The 17,833-nt window shown below is 39.8% G+C and overlaps 1 protein-coding gene across 4 annotated transcripts in view; it reads right to left on the bottom strand.

Annotated features, from left to right (window-relative positions):
* Positions 1-17,833, bottom strand: part of ARHGEF26 (Rho guanine nucleotide exchange factor 26) — a 60,219-nt gene that overhangs the window by 20,355 nt on the left and 22,031 nt on the right. For all 4 annotated transcript variants that reach the window (XM_048506567.1, XM_048506565.1, XM_048506568.1 and 1 more), the window contains exons 7-10: positions 9,258-9,410; positions 7,910-8,039; positions 4,541-4,615; positions 2,714-2,803 (exon numbers count right to left, since the gene is read on the bottom strand). In XM_048506567.1, the coding sequence (XP_048362524.1) occupies positions 2,714-2,803; positions 4,541-4,615; positions 7,910-8,039; positions 9,258-9,410 (448 nt within the window). The remainder of the gene's footprint in view (positions 1-2,713; positions 2,804-4,540; positions 4,616-7,909; positions 8,040-9,257; positions 9,411-17,833) is intronic.

The raw sequence follows: 17,833 nt of genomic DNA, 5'->3' as shown, positions 1-17,833 counted from the left end.
AGCTGAGTGGCATCTGCAGAGGTACAAGCTATTGTTGTAGGTTAACAGCAACTGGCATTAGATCATCCATTGCTTTGCACCTCACATTGGCTCATTCCGCACATGCAGAATAATGCACTTTCAAACTGTTTTCAATGCTCTTTGAAGCTGTGCGGAATGGCAAAATCCACTTGAAAACAGTTGTGAAAGTGGTTTGAAAATGAATTATTTTGCATGTGCAGAAGGGGCCTTTGATAGTGGTGCATGTGAAGGCAATTGGTGTCCTTCTCACCCACTAGCCAACCATATTTATCTGACCCTGTCTTCAGCTTTCCTTCCTTCCCTCCCCCGGGCAGCCTGTCCCTGAGAAAACTCTAAGTTGCATGATACTGGTTGAGCCAAGTCCAGTTGTGCAATGAGAAACCTGCAGGGACTTGCAAGGGCATCTCCTTTTTCCCTGCCCCATCATTTCATCTTTCCCTTCTCCTGGCAAACCCCATACCATCTCCTTTCCATGTTATTTATCTCCTTCACATCTACCAAGCAACATACATTTAATGAGCCCTTCGTCTCCAGTTATATTTATTGTTTATCTTCCATCTTCCTCCACACAGCATTCTCCTCTCCTTCATTTTATCATCACAACAACCCCGTGAGGTAAGTTAGGCTGAGAATGTGTAACTGGCCCCAGGTCACCCAGTGAGCTTTCATGACAGAATGGAGATTAGAACCTGGGACTTCCAGATCCCAAACAGAAACTATAAACATTACACCACACTGGCTTTTGTGTGGTGACTGCTGTTGAACAACTGTTGGCAGCTAGACCTGGTTGAGACATGGAACTCTCAGGGTATTAAGTCGTCAGTTGATTGTTGCTGGTCATGGTCTTAATGAGTTCGCTCTCAAAGACCAAAACAATTCTAAAAAGGGTCCTACCCCGCCTCCCACTTTTACTGATTGGAGTAAGTGACATGAAGCAACTTCATGTTTAAAAGATTAAAAAATGTGGTGCGGATGTGTAAGTCACATGGACAACTGGCAACAACAAGTGGACACAGGCTATTGCATACAGTGGGGAATAACAGGTATATATGTTAACTAAATACTACACTGTGGCGCATTTGGACTGGTATTTTATGGCCATGATGACACTGAGGATTTGGTAACTCCAGGAGTGTCCAGAGGCCAAGTGAACCTGGTTGTTCCAGTCAATTCTGCCATGGAACTTCATCTCTACAGTATTGAGAGATTCTTCAAAGACAGTTCAAAATATATGCTTGACTGTCTTCTCACAGTGGCCAGGAACTATATGAAGCAGGAGTTGAAAACATGAGAGACTTTCCTGAAAAATACCATGTTTGAAGACATGCTCAGTGCTGTCCATAGAATAACAGTAGATTAAAGATATTCCAGATTTACAGTTGAACTGTTTGCAAACTGGAAAGGAAGTTGGACTAACTTCACCTTACATGAGGTAGTTAAGAAAGGGGGGGGGGGAGGAACACCATCAGTCCACATCTCAAAATGCTCAATAGAGAGCAATCTGTAACCCACCCAAGTTGCATAATTTTAATGTGAAGTAGGTAAATTAAAACAGTTTGTTTTTGAATGTCCAGCTTGCTGTGGAGTAAAGTGTAAATGACTGGGGAAGGCAATGGCAAATCACCCTGTTAACATAGCATACCTAGTAAACATGTTATGTGACATCACCAGTAATGACTAGGCACTTGCATAGGGGATTACCTTTACCAAAATAAAAAAATTTGGAGGTATTTATCTTTTTGTGCTCAGGTATGGGGGAGGGGGTTGCCCACAGTGCTAGTCTAGTCCTACGTCTGCACTCATTGGAATGAACCTTAACAGAGGATAAGGTAATTGGAAAAGGAGCTAGAGGCCACCCAATTTTCCACTTAAGACAGCCAAATATGACAGTAAATAAACTGACTGAACTAAGGTAACAGACTCTCCTTAAATGCATTGATTTGTTATCTGTTAAAAATGTACTACTAAGAGCTTGATTGTTCTTAGAGTAGCAAGTGACCAGGACAAAATCAAAGTAAATTTGCTTTGGCTGCCTTCTGCTCTACCAGTCATGCTAGACACTGATCACCACTGAACCTGAATATTAACTCTGAGAAAGTATAAACAAATTACCACCTCCAGCTTTAGATAGGAAAGAGAGTAGGAAGAATTCAAAGTCTGACAACCTTTGGAGAAGCAAGAAGCAACAGGAAGGAAAAGGAGTTTAATACTAAATTACATTACTTTATATAATAAAACAGAATAGAATAGAATAGATTTTGAAGCCTTACTATCTCACTGCCTGGGTAAAATGTCTACAAAATGAGTTTAGGATAGAAATTAAGGTGCTGGCCTTGGGTAATGAAGCTCATTGGATAAACTTGGTCCAACTGTCCCCTCCTTTTAGACTAAAATCTCATGAGATTTTCATGAGGTAAAATAATGGGGTAGCCCTACCATATATGTCACCTCATAATATTTCAGGCAGGGTGCAATATAAGTAACAATTAGTGATTTCAGTCTTTAAATAAACACACACACACACACACACACACACACACACACACACCAACTACTTTTGAGTTATGAACTTGTTTAGCCTTTTTAAAGAAATTGTATAAAAACCCACTTATCCCCACGTAATAAATTGTGTTTATTTTGGCAAAGACTCTTAAAATTTATAAATTGAAGCTACGTGAAGAAAATATTGTACCTTGATCTTGAATTCCAGCTGGGAATTAATAGTGTACATCATTTCTGTCCTTTCCATCTTCCGAGCACCTTCATTGCAGAGGCGAACCAACTAGGAAAGAAGATATTTTAGTTATCCGATATATTTCTGTTTAGAATTGCAAACTTTTTGTTGCTCTTTTTGACACAGATATTTTTCATAAATTCTTAACAATAAGAAGGGGGCTTAAAGATGGATGGAATGTAGCTGTAGATTTACAGAGCAAGAGCAGCTCATTAACTCCCTTCTCATGATATTTTCCTTTTAAACAACATCCAATTCCTAAGTAACAAGCCATAGTAATAATCATGGGTAGGTTTTCTTTTAGATAGGTAAAGTTAATTTTTTTGAACTGGGGAAGTCCACTATTCATTTTCAGTAACCTAAAAGCACTCACAGATTCAACAAGGTTGGGAATTCCTGGTTCACTCTGAAGCACAGTGGCTTTTCAGAGTCATGGGCAGGAGGAGTCTCTCCTATCAGCTACTACTGATCAGCTACTACTGGACACATCAGAGATTGAATATGGGATCATCTGAATTCAGAGTAGATAGTGAATTAATGAGTCACAACCCTATTTCAAACTAAGCCATGACATGATGGCATCTTTGGGTCTATGATGTGCATCCAACCCTTTGTCTGGAATGTGCCATATTGTTTTAAAACTGCTCTAGATGAAGGCGAGTAAAGAGAAAACATTACAAATGTCTTTCTGCTTTTCTGGGAAAAGTTCACCTGGGGTTACTGAGACAAAAAGCAGAATGTTAGCAATTTCTATTTTCAGCAATTTTGTGCATAGGAGATACAGTAAGCTATTTTCTTCCACATGAGGCCAATGAATTCAGAACAAGTAATAAGGAATTTGGAGAAGATGGAGATAAAGACTTTTTAAAAAAGGCCCTAGGGGTATCTTTTGCCTAGGAACCATTTGGCAAACTGTTAGCAAGGCATCAGAAGCATTTTTATGAGGCAAGAACAAAAGCCATACTTATCAGAGATCACTTAGTGACATCTGCACAAGTACTTGTTAGAGGAAATGCCGGTTCTCTCCCCCCCTCCCCCCCCAATCCATTTTAGCCGCTTTCCCAGTTAGAATACTGTACACATCAATCTGTTCTCACAAGGAGCTCCAGCAGTGTCGGCAGAATAATGTAATATTGCAACATCAGCATTTAAGCCAGCCACCAAATAATTATCATGGGAGGAAAAACAGATTTAGCTCTTAGGGTTTTTCTGTCTCTTACAGTTCTAAGAGTAAAACTGACATTATCCCCATGTGCATAAGAATGGTGTGAAGTGTCTGATGTCACAGGCACTGTCTGTGTTTAACAAAGAAGGCATAAATATTTCGAATGCAGAATCGCCTGCATTCATTTCTTTTTCCCTTTTTTTGTTATGAATGGAGAAATAATACCTATGCTTCATGAAGAATTTTAGGCAAAAGAAGAGGGGAGGTTTATCTCCTACATGCTAAGTTTCCATAGATAAAGAAGGACATGTTTAGCATCAGTTTCATGACAGCAGATTTTTAAGAAAGAGACCTAGTACAAAAGTGAGCTGAGCAAGAATTTGAACCCAGGATTTCTCTAATCTTAGTCCAAGAAACACTCAACTGATGTAGAAGTTTTTCTTTGCTTAATGACTAAAAGTCTGAATATAACTGCTTTATGCAATACTAGTAGCTATTAGAACCCATGGTGATCTTTGCTTCTGAGTACGTATGCACAGGTTGCAGGCTTATCACCAAAGCTTTATAAACATTTTGGACAACAAAAATGTCCTCATTTTAAACAGAGGAATGGAACATACCTTGCTTACTTCTTTTAGTGCCCGCTTGCTAACTTCATGTTTTGGTGAATCTTTAGGTGTCTTTTGGCAAATAGTCTGAAACAAAGAGTTAGCTTATTCAGAGATGAACACTTTTGATGGTGGTTGCACTGAAAGACCTTGTGAATGTGAACAAACATAAAAGCTAGAAAATTCTGCTGTATGTGGATAGAAACTATACTATCCCCAAGAGTACCAAAGAAACATGAAGTAATCCTTCATCCAAGTGATAGCTCAATGCCTGGCATCAGTTCTAGATGTGGAAAAAAAAAGCTTTTGCTCTATTATTATAAGGAAGACTCCCTAGATCCTTTTTCAGTTATAATTAAATATTTGCTTCTTGTCATTACCACTTGCATTCTTTTCCATTTCAAAACAGCTGCCATCCTATGTCTAAGAAGAAAGTAACCTTACAGAGTTCGATAATTATTTTAACTAATTGAAGGCCTTACAGCCCAATCCACAGAGTTCAGACAACCAGGGGCAGCACTGCTGCCATGCCATCTCCTGAAGGCTTCCAGGTGGTGCAGCGAGGCAGCAAGTACCTGGGGAATCCCAGCCACCTCAAAAAAAAACAAACATAGCCCAAAATGGACTTAGGGTAGTGCAAGTCCAAAGGCTGTGCCCTGGAATGCCCCCAGCGTACGTCGACAACCATGTTTAGACTGGTGCAGCTCTGAGGCCTCAGCCTACCTGCAGGTTGACCGCCACCGAGCTGCGCAATGCCTGCCCACTACCCTCTTTGCCCCCTCTGCTGGCACACTCGTTACTTGCACTGGCAAGTAACGCACCGATTCCCTTACCCTCCTCATGATTGGGATGCCCATGAACTTATTAGATGTGTCTAGAGAAACAGAAGATGCAACTGAAGTATCTTCTTTTTTCAGAAACGCCACAAAAGTTTAACAAAAGAGGCTGATCATTACGTCAACATTTTATAGACTTTTTAATATAAGCAAACTATGAAAACAAAGCAGTACTAAAACTAACATCTGATTATCTGAGGATGTAGAATACCTTTTGTAGGTAGCCAAAACACAATAAATCCATTCTCTGGTAAAATGATGTTTATACAGTCTGATTGTAATAAAATTCAGTACTGAAAACGAAAGGTCTTAATAAAATGACCCAGCTAGCATACAGAGTTCTACAGAAAAGAAATTTAAATCTATGTCCCAGGAAACTCATTGGGTGGTCCAGAGATACCCCCATCTCATCTCAGTCTAGATTCTCTTTTTATTAAATAGAAATAATAATCTACCTATGTAAAGAGCTTAATGTCCAAAAGACAAAGTCTGTAAAATGCTTCCAATGTGTAAAAGTTACATTACTGAAAATCATAGTAAGAAGAGCAGCAGAGACCAGAATCCAAAAGAAATTTTCACTTGTCACTTAGTTCAACAGAGAATTCAAGGTGCAAGAATCTCCCCCACAGCAAAAGACAGCATAAAGAATTAGATCACAATCCATACTTGGCTTGAACATACCCTTCATTTTCAGCTTGTTTTTTTTTCTTATAGACTGACAAATTTGAATAGTATAGATAGAGTTATACAATAAAAAAGGAGTCAGAGTATTATTTTTTTTAAAGAGCATCCTTCCTGCCCCCTACATTCTCATCCCAGGGGAGCAAGCACTACCTTAGACCGAAACAGCTGCAAATAGAGCAGATTTTGCCAATGGAACTATGCTCATTCTATTGCAAAGCTATATACCTCCACCCAAAACCTTCCTGGGAAGGGCATGGGTTGTGAAAGAGGGAATAAGCAGAAATGGAGTTCTTCATTCTCGCGCCTTTGCACTAAGCCTCCTACGCTATAGGCCTGTGGTGGCGAACCTCTGGCACTCCAGATGTTATGGACTACAATTCCCATCAGCCCCAATTGCCCATGCTGGCAGGGGCTGATGGGAATTGTAGTTCATAACATCTGGAGTGCCAAAGGTTCACCACCACTGCTATAGGCCCTGCCACTGCTGACATTATCCTGGCCCTCAAAATATCTTTTCAGAGGCACGGGGGGCTGCAGTGAAAAAAGAGACTAAGTTCTGCAAACATCAGTTCTGCAAATGTCACTGCGTTTGTAGTATTTTGGATCTAAGACAGAAATTCGTTCTCTGACAAAATGAAGGTGGAGTCTCTGACCTGCAGCAATTTATTAGTGGGAAAAGTATATAAAGAATGGCCACAGTCTTAAATAATACGGTTTGGATCCCATGGATCTGTTTGGATAACGGTTATCACTTTCCACAAGGACAAGGAGTCTTTTTCATGAGTGAGAGGCTCTTCCACCAAAGGAAATAAAATTTCCAATCTCCTGGAATTACGTCAGATTTCCAAACCAAAGATATGGCATTATACGCTGCTGAGGTACTTCCCCTATGGTACTAGTTCCTCCTACGGTCCACTCTCAAATCTCCAGGAATTTTCCAAGCCACAAATGGCATTCCTAGGAGAAAAACATTATCATCCGTAGACAAATCCAACAGGATTCAGCCCAATATTACATGTAACACCTTCTGATTTCAATTAGTTTCTCAAATTAATACATCTCCCAAAGAATGTAAAAGAGAATTAATGCTTCTAGTTATAACCAAAGTGAGACTTCAAACAGTGGAAATTGGAAAATGATTTTAAAATGTGATAACTGGAATAATTTTGACTAGTCTGTTAGTACCTTTCAGGGCCAATAATACCCAGTCTCTCATTTTGGTTCACACTTATATTATAATCATTCTACTCTCAGCCATAATTATTATTATTATTGAGCATCATTTGATGGACAATATATGATACCCATAACACAGATACAAGAAACTAGCTCCAAATACAGAAGAAGAAAACTCAAATCTTTGGGAAAAACACAGGAATAACAATGATTGGAACCAGTGGTGGGATTCAGCAGGTTCACACCATTTCCGCAGAACCGGTTGTTAAAAAGGGGCTTATAAACAACCAGTTGTTAAATTATTTGAATCTCACCAATGATTGGAACCCCAAGGACAATGAGGCTGCCTCAAACCCCACACATGAGTTCAGCAAACTGCAAACCTTCTAAATCAGTATGCACAATTTGATGTGCTTGTGGATGTCCTACTGTCACCCCCCCCCCAAAGCATTCCTACAGATTTGTCTGACTAAAGAAAAGAGACATGGACGATGCCTACGACAGAATGGTTTATAACACAGATTCAGGTGTCAAACTCGCAGCCCTCCAGATGTTTTGGACTACAGTTCCCACCTCCCCTGCCAGCATGATGATGGGAACTGTAGTCCATAACCTCTGGAGGGCTGCGAGTTTGACACCTACGCATTTAACAACTATTACAGTTTTTAAAACATGCTATCCTTACATCCATCAACAGTGGAAGTCGTGTAACCCTTTGCATCGGGAGGATTAGGAAAGAAATCATAGGCAAATTCCTGCATTCTTCTTGGGACTCAATCCGTGACAGAACTTCCTTGAAGGCTGGATTTATAGCTCTGATCAAAAACAAAACAATAAAAGTAGGTTTTTTTAAAAAAAATAGGCAGCATTAGTTTGAAAATCAGCTATGAATCTGGGAAAGTAGGTTCAGTTTTATGGTATTCAAAGTCCACAATATAATACCACTGTAATATAACCAAATTTGCTAACGTTTTCAGGGTTTTACCAGGAGATTGTCCATACAAACAACACTTCATCGGACGTAAGCTTTCACTCTATAGCCTCTGTATTCTCTCTTTTTCTGCAAATGTGATCGAATGAAGTGTGTGTCACAATAATGCGAAGGAATACCTTTTTCAACAGCCCCTACTTCCGCAGAGTTGCCTTTCCCAGAGAGGGGAAACAAACAAGCTATAAAAAGGGAAGCAAACACAAAGAAAGAACTGCAGTCCATGATAGCTCCTTCTCTCTGATCAGTGACAATGCTTCTCTTCTGCTTATAGGCACTGTGCTTATGAGCTGGGGAATGCACAGAGGTCAAAACAGCATGCTCATGCTTCCTCTCAGTTCCATATGTTAATTTGTTTATTACTGTCTGTACCCTTGAATTATTTCCACTTGAATCCCATTATCATTTACCACCCTCTGGTGGGTGCAAGAGTCCTTGGTTTTACCTACTCCTATCAAACAATCTGTTGTTAGCATGTGACTATTGGAATCCCCCAAAGTTATTGCATATGTTACTATCACTGCAGTGTCTATCTATTTTTACTCCAATTAGATTTTTAGAAAGCGACTATATAAGTCAGCGGTGACTGAACACCTTTCCCCAAGTTAGCTGATAGCTGATAGATCAGTGATGGCAAACCTTTTTGAGACCGAGTGCCCAAATAGCAACCCAAAACCCACTTATGTATTGCAAAGTGCCAACACGGCAATTTAACCTGAATACTGAGGTTTTCGTTTAGAAAAAATGGTTGGCTCCGAGGCGTGGGTTAGGAATAAACTTGGTGAAGCAACCATGCAACACTTTGAACAAGTCGTGCCCAGTGGCCCAGGCCAGCCTATATGTGTGTGGGTGTGTGTGTGTGATTTTCCACCCCCCAAATGACGAACTCTGTGCGAGCATGCCCACAGAGAGGGCTCTGAGTGCCACTTCTGGCACGCGTGCCATAGGTTCGCCACCACTGTGATAGATCAACAATTTCTATTGCTTGCAGTTCTGATAATAATGCTGAAATATAAACACCTGTAGTTTCTATTACGGTACTTACAGTAGTTTCTGAAGTGTTCGCTGTTGATAGACTTCATTCGAGCAATATGTTATATAAGGATCAAAAGTTGATGAAGTATGCTTTTCCACAATGTCGCTAATATCTTCTATGAAGATGTTATTCTGATGTCTGGCTTCAAGCTCTTTGAAGAATCTGAAGAGAACAAATTCACAAAACATACTTTTTTTACTAAATTTACTAAATAAAATAAATAAGTAAACATGCGGCCCTGGGGCGGGGAGGATCTGGTCCTTTGAAAGGGCCTATCGGGAATGTGAGCCAGCTGAGGCGCGCGCGCGCACACACACACACACACACACACTCACACACACACACACACACACTCCTGATCACAGCCGGCGAGCCCACTGTGGGCTCCCCAGTCCTGGCACCCACCCCAGCTCCCGATCTGCCCACCCACTCCCAATCTGGTTTGGCGAGCCAACCCCCATGCCAATATGAGCTGATGAGTTCACTGTGGGCTCACCATTTGAGGCAGATACCATCCCTCTCCCAGGTGCTGACCATTTCCTCCAGTACTGATCTAGGCTGGTGAGGCTACTGCAGGCTCACAAGCTGAAGCAGCGATCTGCCCAGTACCAACCGCCTCCCCAGTGCCAATCCGGACTGGTGAGCCTGCTGTGGCCAGCAGAGGCAGCCAAACACACACCCAGTTCTGATCTGGGCTGACAAGCCTGTTGAGGCTCTCCAGCCAAGGCAGCCACTCTCCCCAGGGCCCAGCCCAACCAAGTCACATTTATGTCATATTTGGCCCTCGTAACAAAAGAGTTCAACACACCTGGTCGAACTGGTTTTCAAACAATAAGGAACCATGGTTTATTTTTAAGAGGCTATAAACTGGCTTTATAACTAAACAATGATAAGTAAACCCTGTTGCACTGTCAGTGTTTCATTCAGACTTAAGCCACCTAAAACAGTGGCACAGGTCTGAGGAGCCCCCTAAAAGTTGCTAGGTGGCAGGGAGCTGTTTTCTCATTGCAAGCTTCCCCATGTGGCTGGAAGCCTCTCTGGGAGCAGCAGCCGGGAGTGGCCGTGGAGCCACAGCTGAATGCCAATTTGTGGATGGGATGACCAACAGCACCAGTCTCCACACCATGTTTTCCCTTAACTGATACATAGCGACATTTGAAAGTAATATATTTAAGTTCCTGCATGGTAGTGCCTTGATAATTGTTCTTTATAGGGTGATATTTGAGGAAAGATAAGCTGCTAGCTTTCTATAATTGGCATATGCCATTTTATTTAACAAAGAAAATTTAAATGATATTCAACAGCCTGGTCCAGTTTAACCATGTGGTTGTGTCTGCTCTTTTGTAAACAGATGTTTTAACTAGTTAGGTAATGATTAATCCAGGCACATGAACGCTCCTATTTTTAGCTTTATGTACCTATGCCTGGTAAAGAACTGTTCTCTGAAAGCTTGTTCACAATATTTGGAATTAATAGGTGAACCATAAAGGAACTGTAATCTCTGTTTCAGTCACTCAAAATGTGGGCGAGTCAAGCAAGAATTTCAAGGGGTTATTGTGACAGACAGGTTTCAAGTTCCACCTTCCAGGAGCCTCAGCCAATCACTTTTGAATGGCAGATTAGACTGTTGAAAAGAAAAAAGAGGCGTTTGGCAGTTTAACTGCTGGCCAACTGACAAGAGTTGAAAGTTGTTGGATTTTGGTGGGAAAAAGGTTAGGTCTGCTGGTTAGAAAGGGAGTCCACCAGAGACTTTAGGTATTTTGAAGATAGCTAAGGCTTGGGAGTCATCATTGTTACATTACAGTGGGGTAAACAAAAAAACAACAACCCCTGCCCCCATTCTTTCTTACTCTATGTGAAATGTCGGAAGTTTGTCAAAACTTAATTTTCCTCCTAACTAAACCGATCTTTTTTTTTTTTGTTTAGCTGCTATGATTAATAAAGTTGGGTGATAATCTATAAACCTAACTTAAGCTGTATTTTAGATGTGCATTACTTATTGATTTAGAAAATGTATAAACTGGTTCTCCAGAAACCTGTTTGAGCATCTTTTTTGTTTGTTTATAAGATAAATTGAGAGTTCTTTCAGGACTGAGAGATTAAAAAAAAAGAAATACATAAGGTCACAAGCCAGGAGTTCAGTTATACAAGCTATCCATGAAGAACAACATAGTCTCTGCTTTCTCTATATGTACTCATCATTAATTTGGGATCAAGACGCTTTACAGAAGTATCAAAAATTACTGTTTCTTTAAAAGTTAAACTCAAGAACAACAATCCACAGAATGCTACATGAAAAATTATTTTTGCACTATGAGTTCCCTTGCTGGATAGAGGCAAATGCATTTTATAAAACTGAAACATATGAAATCTGAGAAACAGCTATGCAAACAAAACAAAACATAAACCCCCCAAAAAATCAGTCAACACAAGCAACCCTGGCAAGGTTTCACACACTGTACTCCATCACAAATGTTGATTATCACTAATGAATTGCATATTTTATTTGACATTGATATATAAACTCATGAATGCTTACAAATGCAAACAAATACTTATTCATTTTTATTTGATATTATGCTAAATTTCAAAATTAACATACAAACCTAAACATTTTTTAAATAACAAAACAGAGAAACAGCTTTTTATTTCCTGTTGTGTACCATATTCTAGTTCGAATCCTCAGTGAAAAGATTTTGATAAAACATAATGATTCCTGTCAATATATCTTTTTTACACTTGTAGCTTCATTTACCTAACTCAGTAGAGGAGGGAGAGCTTCTGTATGTGCTCATTTTAATCAACTGGCATACTTCAGAAAATTAAGCCAAAATTACTTCCACAGGTGTACTTACTGGAAGGTAGCTGAAACTGCATAAAGCTGACATTTCAAAGAATTTAAAAACTTTTCTAAAAGAGAGAATTACTCTAAAAATAAAATATGCTTCCATTTCTTTCTAAAGCAAGAACGTTGAATTCAGTTTGCACTAAGCTTCAGGAAAAATAATGCTAAAGCCATCAGATTTTCTAGAAAAGTAAGTATATTTTTGGTCTACTACAGTAGGAGTTAGAACCAGAGGCGTAGCTCCAAGGGGACAGGGGCAGGACACACCGGGCACGCACCCATGTGGGGGTGTGGCGAAGGCGTTCTGGGGGCATGGTGGGGGCATTCTGGGGCGGGGCACGGGTGGAGGACGCACCAGTGCACTGGGCACTTTTACCTCTTGCTACGCCTCTGGTTAGAACGTCAAGTTCTTTTCTTTTTTGTTTGAATGGTGACTGCTTTAGGAAAGTAATTCTCACAGCAATACATTGCAGCAAATGAAATGAGGACTTTGTGAGCTCTACCAGAGATTTTGAAACTGACCATCAGTCCTTAGCAAAAGATAACTGGGTCAGAATCCTGAAATTCCAGCATGCTGATGTCTCAGAAACTCGGTTTTCACCGTGATGTTTTCATCTTTGATGAGTTGTTCCACTGAAAAAGTTCATATAATCCATGTAGTCTTTTCACAGTGTTCCAGACCAGGGAAATATCCACCAGGGAAATATCCATGAAAAGTAAAGGAATGCTTCTGTTTATCGATTGTTTAGTGTTTGTAGCAAATGATAATAAAGTTTCTGTGATGAGGATGATGAATGCTTCTCTCTAGTCACTTCAATCAGGGTTCTCAATTCTGAGAACTTAAAGACATCATCAATTGGAATTCTAGGCTGGTAAAGTTGGAGATTATGAAGAAAGCTGGCAATCTTGCATTTAGGTATAAGTATACTGACGCATACTGCTCTGTTACCAAAATAGCATGGGGCAGTTTATGTGACCAACAGTTTGAGGGGGAGGCAGGGGGTCTTTTAAAAAAAATCCTGCATATTTCTTGGCTAACCATAATAATTAATTTAAGCTGTGTTATCTCCCTATGACTCCTAGTGTGAAAAAGCTTTCCTTACAATTTGCTTGCTACCAGTATCAGCATTTTTGTTGACAAAAATAACTTTGTAGATTGTATACAGCAGAACAAATTCCTGCCAATTTAAAGAAGAAAATAGTCGTTCTCTAGCTCTGTGCTGTAGCTGTACAGAGGAAAACTGATAAAGCACAATGAGGTAACTGTTCTGTTTACTCCAGATAACAAATAAAATGTAATCCTGTACAGCAAGTTTCTACTAAAAAAGGTAAACAGAAGTTTAAATGACAAATGGTGCAATCCTAAACAGGCACATCCTTCAAAGAAGAGTGTAACTGTTTTAGTCAAGTTACAGAATTCATTACTGTACTGTATCACTTCATGGCAGATAGAAGAATCAAATGTGAACCCATGCCATATTAAAATAACCTTGTACTTACAAAAGGATTATCTAAGGGACTGAAAAAAAAATCTGGGATTCCTGTCTCATTACCAATGCCAATTTCTCCATGCCTACAACCCTCTCCATATCACATCCTAATCCAATCACATCTGCTATTGTCTTTTACCTGGTACTGCTATTGCTATCAGGTGTCTCAATTCACTCTTTTCTAAGGACAGATGAACTCACACTCTTGCTGTATATGAAGAAGTGAGCTATGACTCACGAGAGGTCATACCCTGCCAGAAATTTTGTAAGTCCAAGGTACTACTGGACACTTGCTCTTTTCTACTGCTGCAGACAGACTTACTCGGCTACCCACTGTGATCATTCTAAAGTTAAAATGCCAAAATATTGAGTTTGATCCAGCAAGGTTTTCCACTGTCGAAAAAAAGAGAAGACAATCCCCCTTGGCCACCCAAAAGGTGATGCTAAGCATCATGGCAACCACATGGACAACAGCCATGTGGGGCAGGGTGTCAGTGAGGTGGAAAATTAGATGAGATTAACTGGGGAAAAATGTCTGGATTCAATCCAATAATGATCAAAATATCAATATCCGGATTAGGTACTATCTGCCAATAATATTTATTTATATTTAAATATTTATATCCCACTTTCTCCCCAAAGGGGACCCAGTGGGGCTATACAGTAGAAACCAAGAAACAGCAAGGTAATGAGTCAAGAGCAGGTCTTTCCCTCTTCTCTCTGCTACTTGTTCTTTCCTCCAACTGTCGGCTAAAATCCAAAGACCAAAAGCCCTTTGTTGTGTGCCTTTGAGCACACCCAGGCTGTAACCACTTAGTAGTAGAAGAAAAACCAGCTCAGCCAGAGCTTATTCAGGTGCTGCTAGCCAGCTACCAGGGTCTTTCCCCCTCCCCCCCCCCCACACACCAGAAATACCTTTTGTGCACACCAAGGTTTTAAGCACCTATGAGCAAAGGAGAAAAACGCAGCTAAATCATAGCTGCTGTTAGCCAACTAGCAGAGGTTTCCCCACTTCATCTGCTGCTACTATCAGCTTGATATTCTTTTTTGCTCAATAAATAAATATCAAATTCTCGTCAGAATAATCTCATGAATCACAAAATTCACTAATTTTGATCTAAGTAAGCATAACTGTAAAGGTAGAGACAATTCCCTGTGCCAGTGCTGGGACATTACTGTTCCATGGGTGACATACAATCATAACATTTACTAGATAAACTTTGGCCCCTTCCGCACATGCAGAATAATGCACTTTCAATCCACTTTCAATGCACTTTGCAGTTGGTGTGCAAAATAGCAAAATCCACTTGCAAACAATTGTGAAAGTAGGTTCAAAGTGGATTATTCTGAATGTGCAGAAGGTTTACAGAGTGGTTTACCATTGCCTTCCCCACTCAACAAAACTTTACTCCCAGCAAGCTAAGTACTCATTTTACCAACCTCAGAAGAATGGAACGCTGAGACAATTCAGGTCATGGGCAGAGCCTGGCTTGCAGTACTGCAGAATGCCAGTCTACACCATAGGACCTGCGTTCAATTCTAGATCAACCCTGGATTCAACTGATCGTGGATAACTTCAGTTATCCTGTTCACAAGTCACAGTCAACATATATATAATCTACTCCTGTACACGTGATCCAGTCTGCTTGCTGTCTGTACAGAGGGAGAGGGGGCACAAACAGGCTGTTCCCACCTCTATTTCATTGCTAGCTTGTGAGCACATCCCCTATACACAAAGGCAGTTTTATATGTACAGGGCAACTGTGTACACTTGATTTTTTTTAATACATGCACAGTGGCGTAGCACCAAGGGGACGGGGGGTGCACAACCCACCAGGCGTGCACTTGTGCGGGGGCATGGAGGGGGCATTCCGCAGCGGGGGTGGGCATGGCAGGATGCACTCTTGTCCCCGACGTAGTTCTCCCTTGCTCCTGCCCTGTACACACATGCAGTACTTCTCATGTAACGTTCAATATCTGTACAGCTGAGTGTGGGATTTAATTCCCACATTTATCCAGCCTTTATTTGTTAAAAGGAAAAAATTTACCAGGTGACACTGAATAACTTTATCCTGTACAACCTGAATTCCCTACCAGTAAGCCTGGAACAAAAAAAGAAGCTCTCATCACAGAGTCATCGTGAGGGCAGATAAAAGACTGCAAAGTACTTTGTATATTACAAGAAGCTCTGATTAATAAAATCAGACCAACATTATATCAGCACTATTGTGATATTTTACACTGACCTTGCAGATTGGAACGCAAATGTGATTTTACAAAACATAAACCAGGGTTTGTTCTGACCAGTTAGTACATTGTATTGTTAATCACGAGAACACCACAGCAACCAATTCTCTCTCCTTCACTTTTTGTAATACTGTGGTGATAGAAACATTCAAAAGTGCCATGAGGAAAATAGATCCTCACTAAACAAGGCCTACTGACTGAGGCAATGGACTGAGGGTTGCAGATGTCTTAAATCAATGAAATTTAACTGCAAACAAAATGGGAGCCCAAAGAATCTGGGCCTCACCACTGATGAAGTAGAAAGAAAAAGACGAGGAACACTGTATGGCTTAAAAGTGAAAATGCTTGCTTGGTATGAGCACTGGAATCAGCCACGTGGAATTTATTTTTCTGCAAATACTTCAAGCAAAATCTTCCCTCCCTCTGTAGATGCAGATACTTGACTAAGCCAGGGGGATATGTGGAAAGCACTAGGCACACAGGAATTTGAAATCCAGCTTTTCCAGATGTAGCCAAATGCCATTTTAGCCACCTCTGATACTTGGTGGAACATTAAAAGCAGAATCCAATACACAAAGAACGATGAGAAAGCCTTAGTGTGTAGTACAACCCTTTTCATGCATTCAAAGGGACTCTGAACAGCAGCCAAAGTTGGAAATTCATTTGAAAACCACTTCTTCATTTGCAACTACTTTTGAAGAATTTCTTTTCAAAAGTTGAACACAGTCTTGGATCTCCCAGTGGCCAGAAGGTTGGACCATATTCACAGAGTCCAAGATTAAAAGCTCTGCATACCAATGAAACTCACTTGAGGTTAACAATCAATTTAACCAGGTTCACGATAATAAGCGTTAAATCTCTAATTACACATTATGTAAGAGACCCGTATCAGGTTCTCTTGACTTTTCTATCCTGCAAAAGTGCTTGCAAAGGAGCAAGGCTATTTTGACCTGGGCTTCTATGCTGGTATAGCAGAATTCTGTTCTTTGGCAAAAACAGCCCCAGTGCGGATGACTGACAGTGTAAAAGTCCTGAAGGGGGTGTATTTCTATAAAGGGAACAGTAGAGACTGTGAAGAAAACTGTAATAAAGATCAAAGTTGATATATCATTTTTATATAAACTTGTATTATACTTCAATATCGTGATAATGAAAAAATCAAAAGTAATACATTATTAGATAAATTAATTCAATCACACAATACATTTAATTCAAAGTAATATATTAATTTTAAAAATCAAAGTAATGCATGAAATTATAGTCCTTCGAGGAACTGTATCCATTTGGTTAATTCTTGTTTTATTCATATCTATTTTGGTAAAGTCAATTTAAATAAAATACCATATTTAGTTACCTCCTAAAAGTTCTTAAAGAAAAAGGAACAAACAGAGCTGACCGGTGACTAGGAAAGAGCAGGCAAGAGTTAGTATCTTCTGGGGTAAAAACCAAGAAAGAGATGATCCAAAAGAAAAAAATGCCACAAGAACTACAAATGACAAAACGTATTCATTGTGATGGCAATCTGCCAGAGTAATTGCCAGATGAATTATACTATTCTGTTTGTAAAGGAGATTTTGAAAGCTGCTTCCCTATAAGAGTATCTGGCAAGAGAACAACCCTAGAGCCATGCTTGCAATTCTTTTACTCTATTTAAGGCATTAAAGGATACCCTGGAGTAAATGTTTTGTGCTTGGACTACAATTTCTTAATCTCATATGAAAGCAGAAAATTAATTTGATACAATGAATACAAAAAGGCAAAGTAAACAGAGATGTCCAATTTATCCCATTATTTTCAAGTAACATAAGCTCTCGAAGTTAAGAAAAAATGTAATTGCCTCTCTTTCTATCATATTATAAATTAATAATAATTTATTATTATTATTATTATTGTTGTTGTTGTTGTTGTTGTTGTTGTTGTTGTTATTATTATTATTATTATTATTATTATTATTATTATTATTATTATTCAATTTAATAGACCGCCCTACCCCCGAAGGGTAC

The sequence above is a fragment of the Sphaerodactylus townsendi genome, linkage group LG08 (assembly GCF_021028975.2).
Source record: "Sphaerodactylus townsendi isolate TG3544 linkage group LG08, MPM_Stown_v2.3, whole genome shotgun sequence".
Classification (NCBI taxonomy): Eukaryota; Metazoa; Chordata; class Lepidosauria; order Squamata; family Sphaerodactylidae; genus Sphaerodactylus; species Sphaerodactylus townsendi.
The sequence above is the reverse complement of the archived record's forward strand: the minus strand, read 5'-3'. Positions and strand labels throughout refer to the sequence as shown.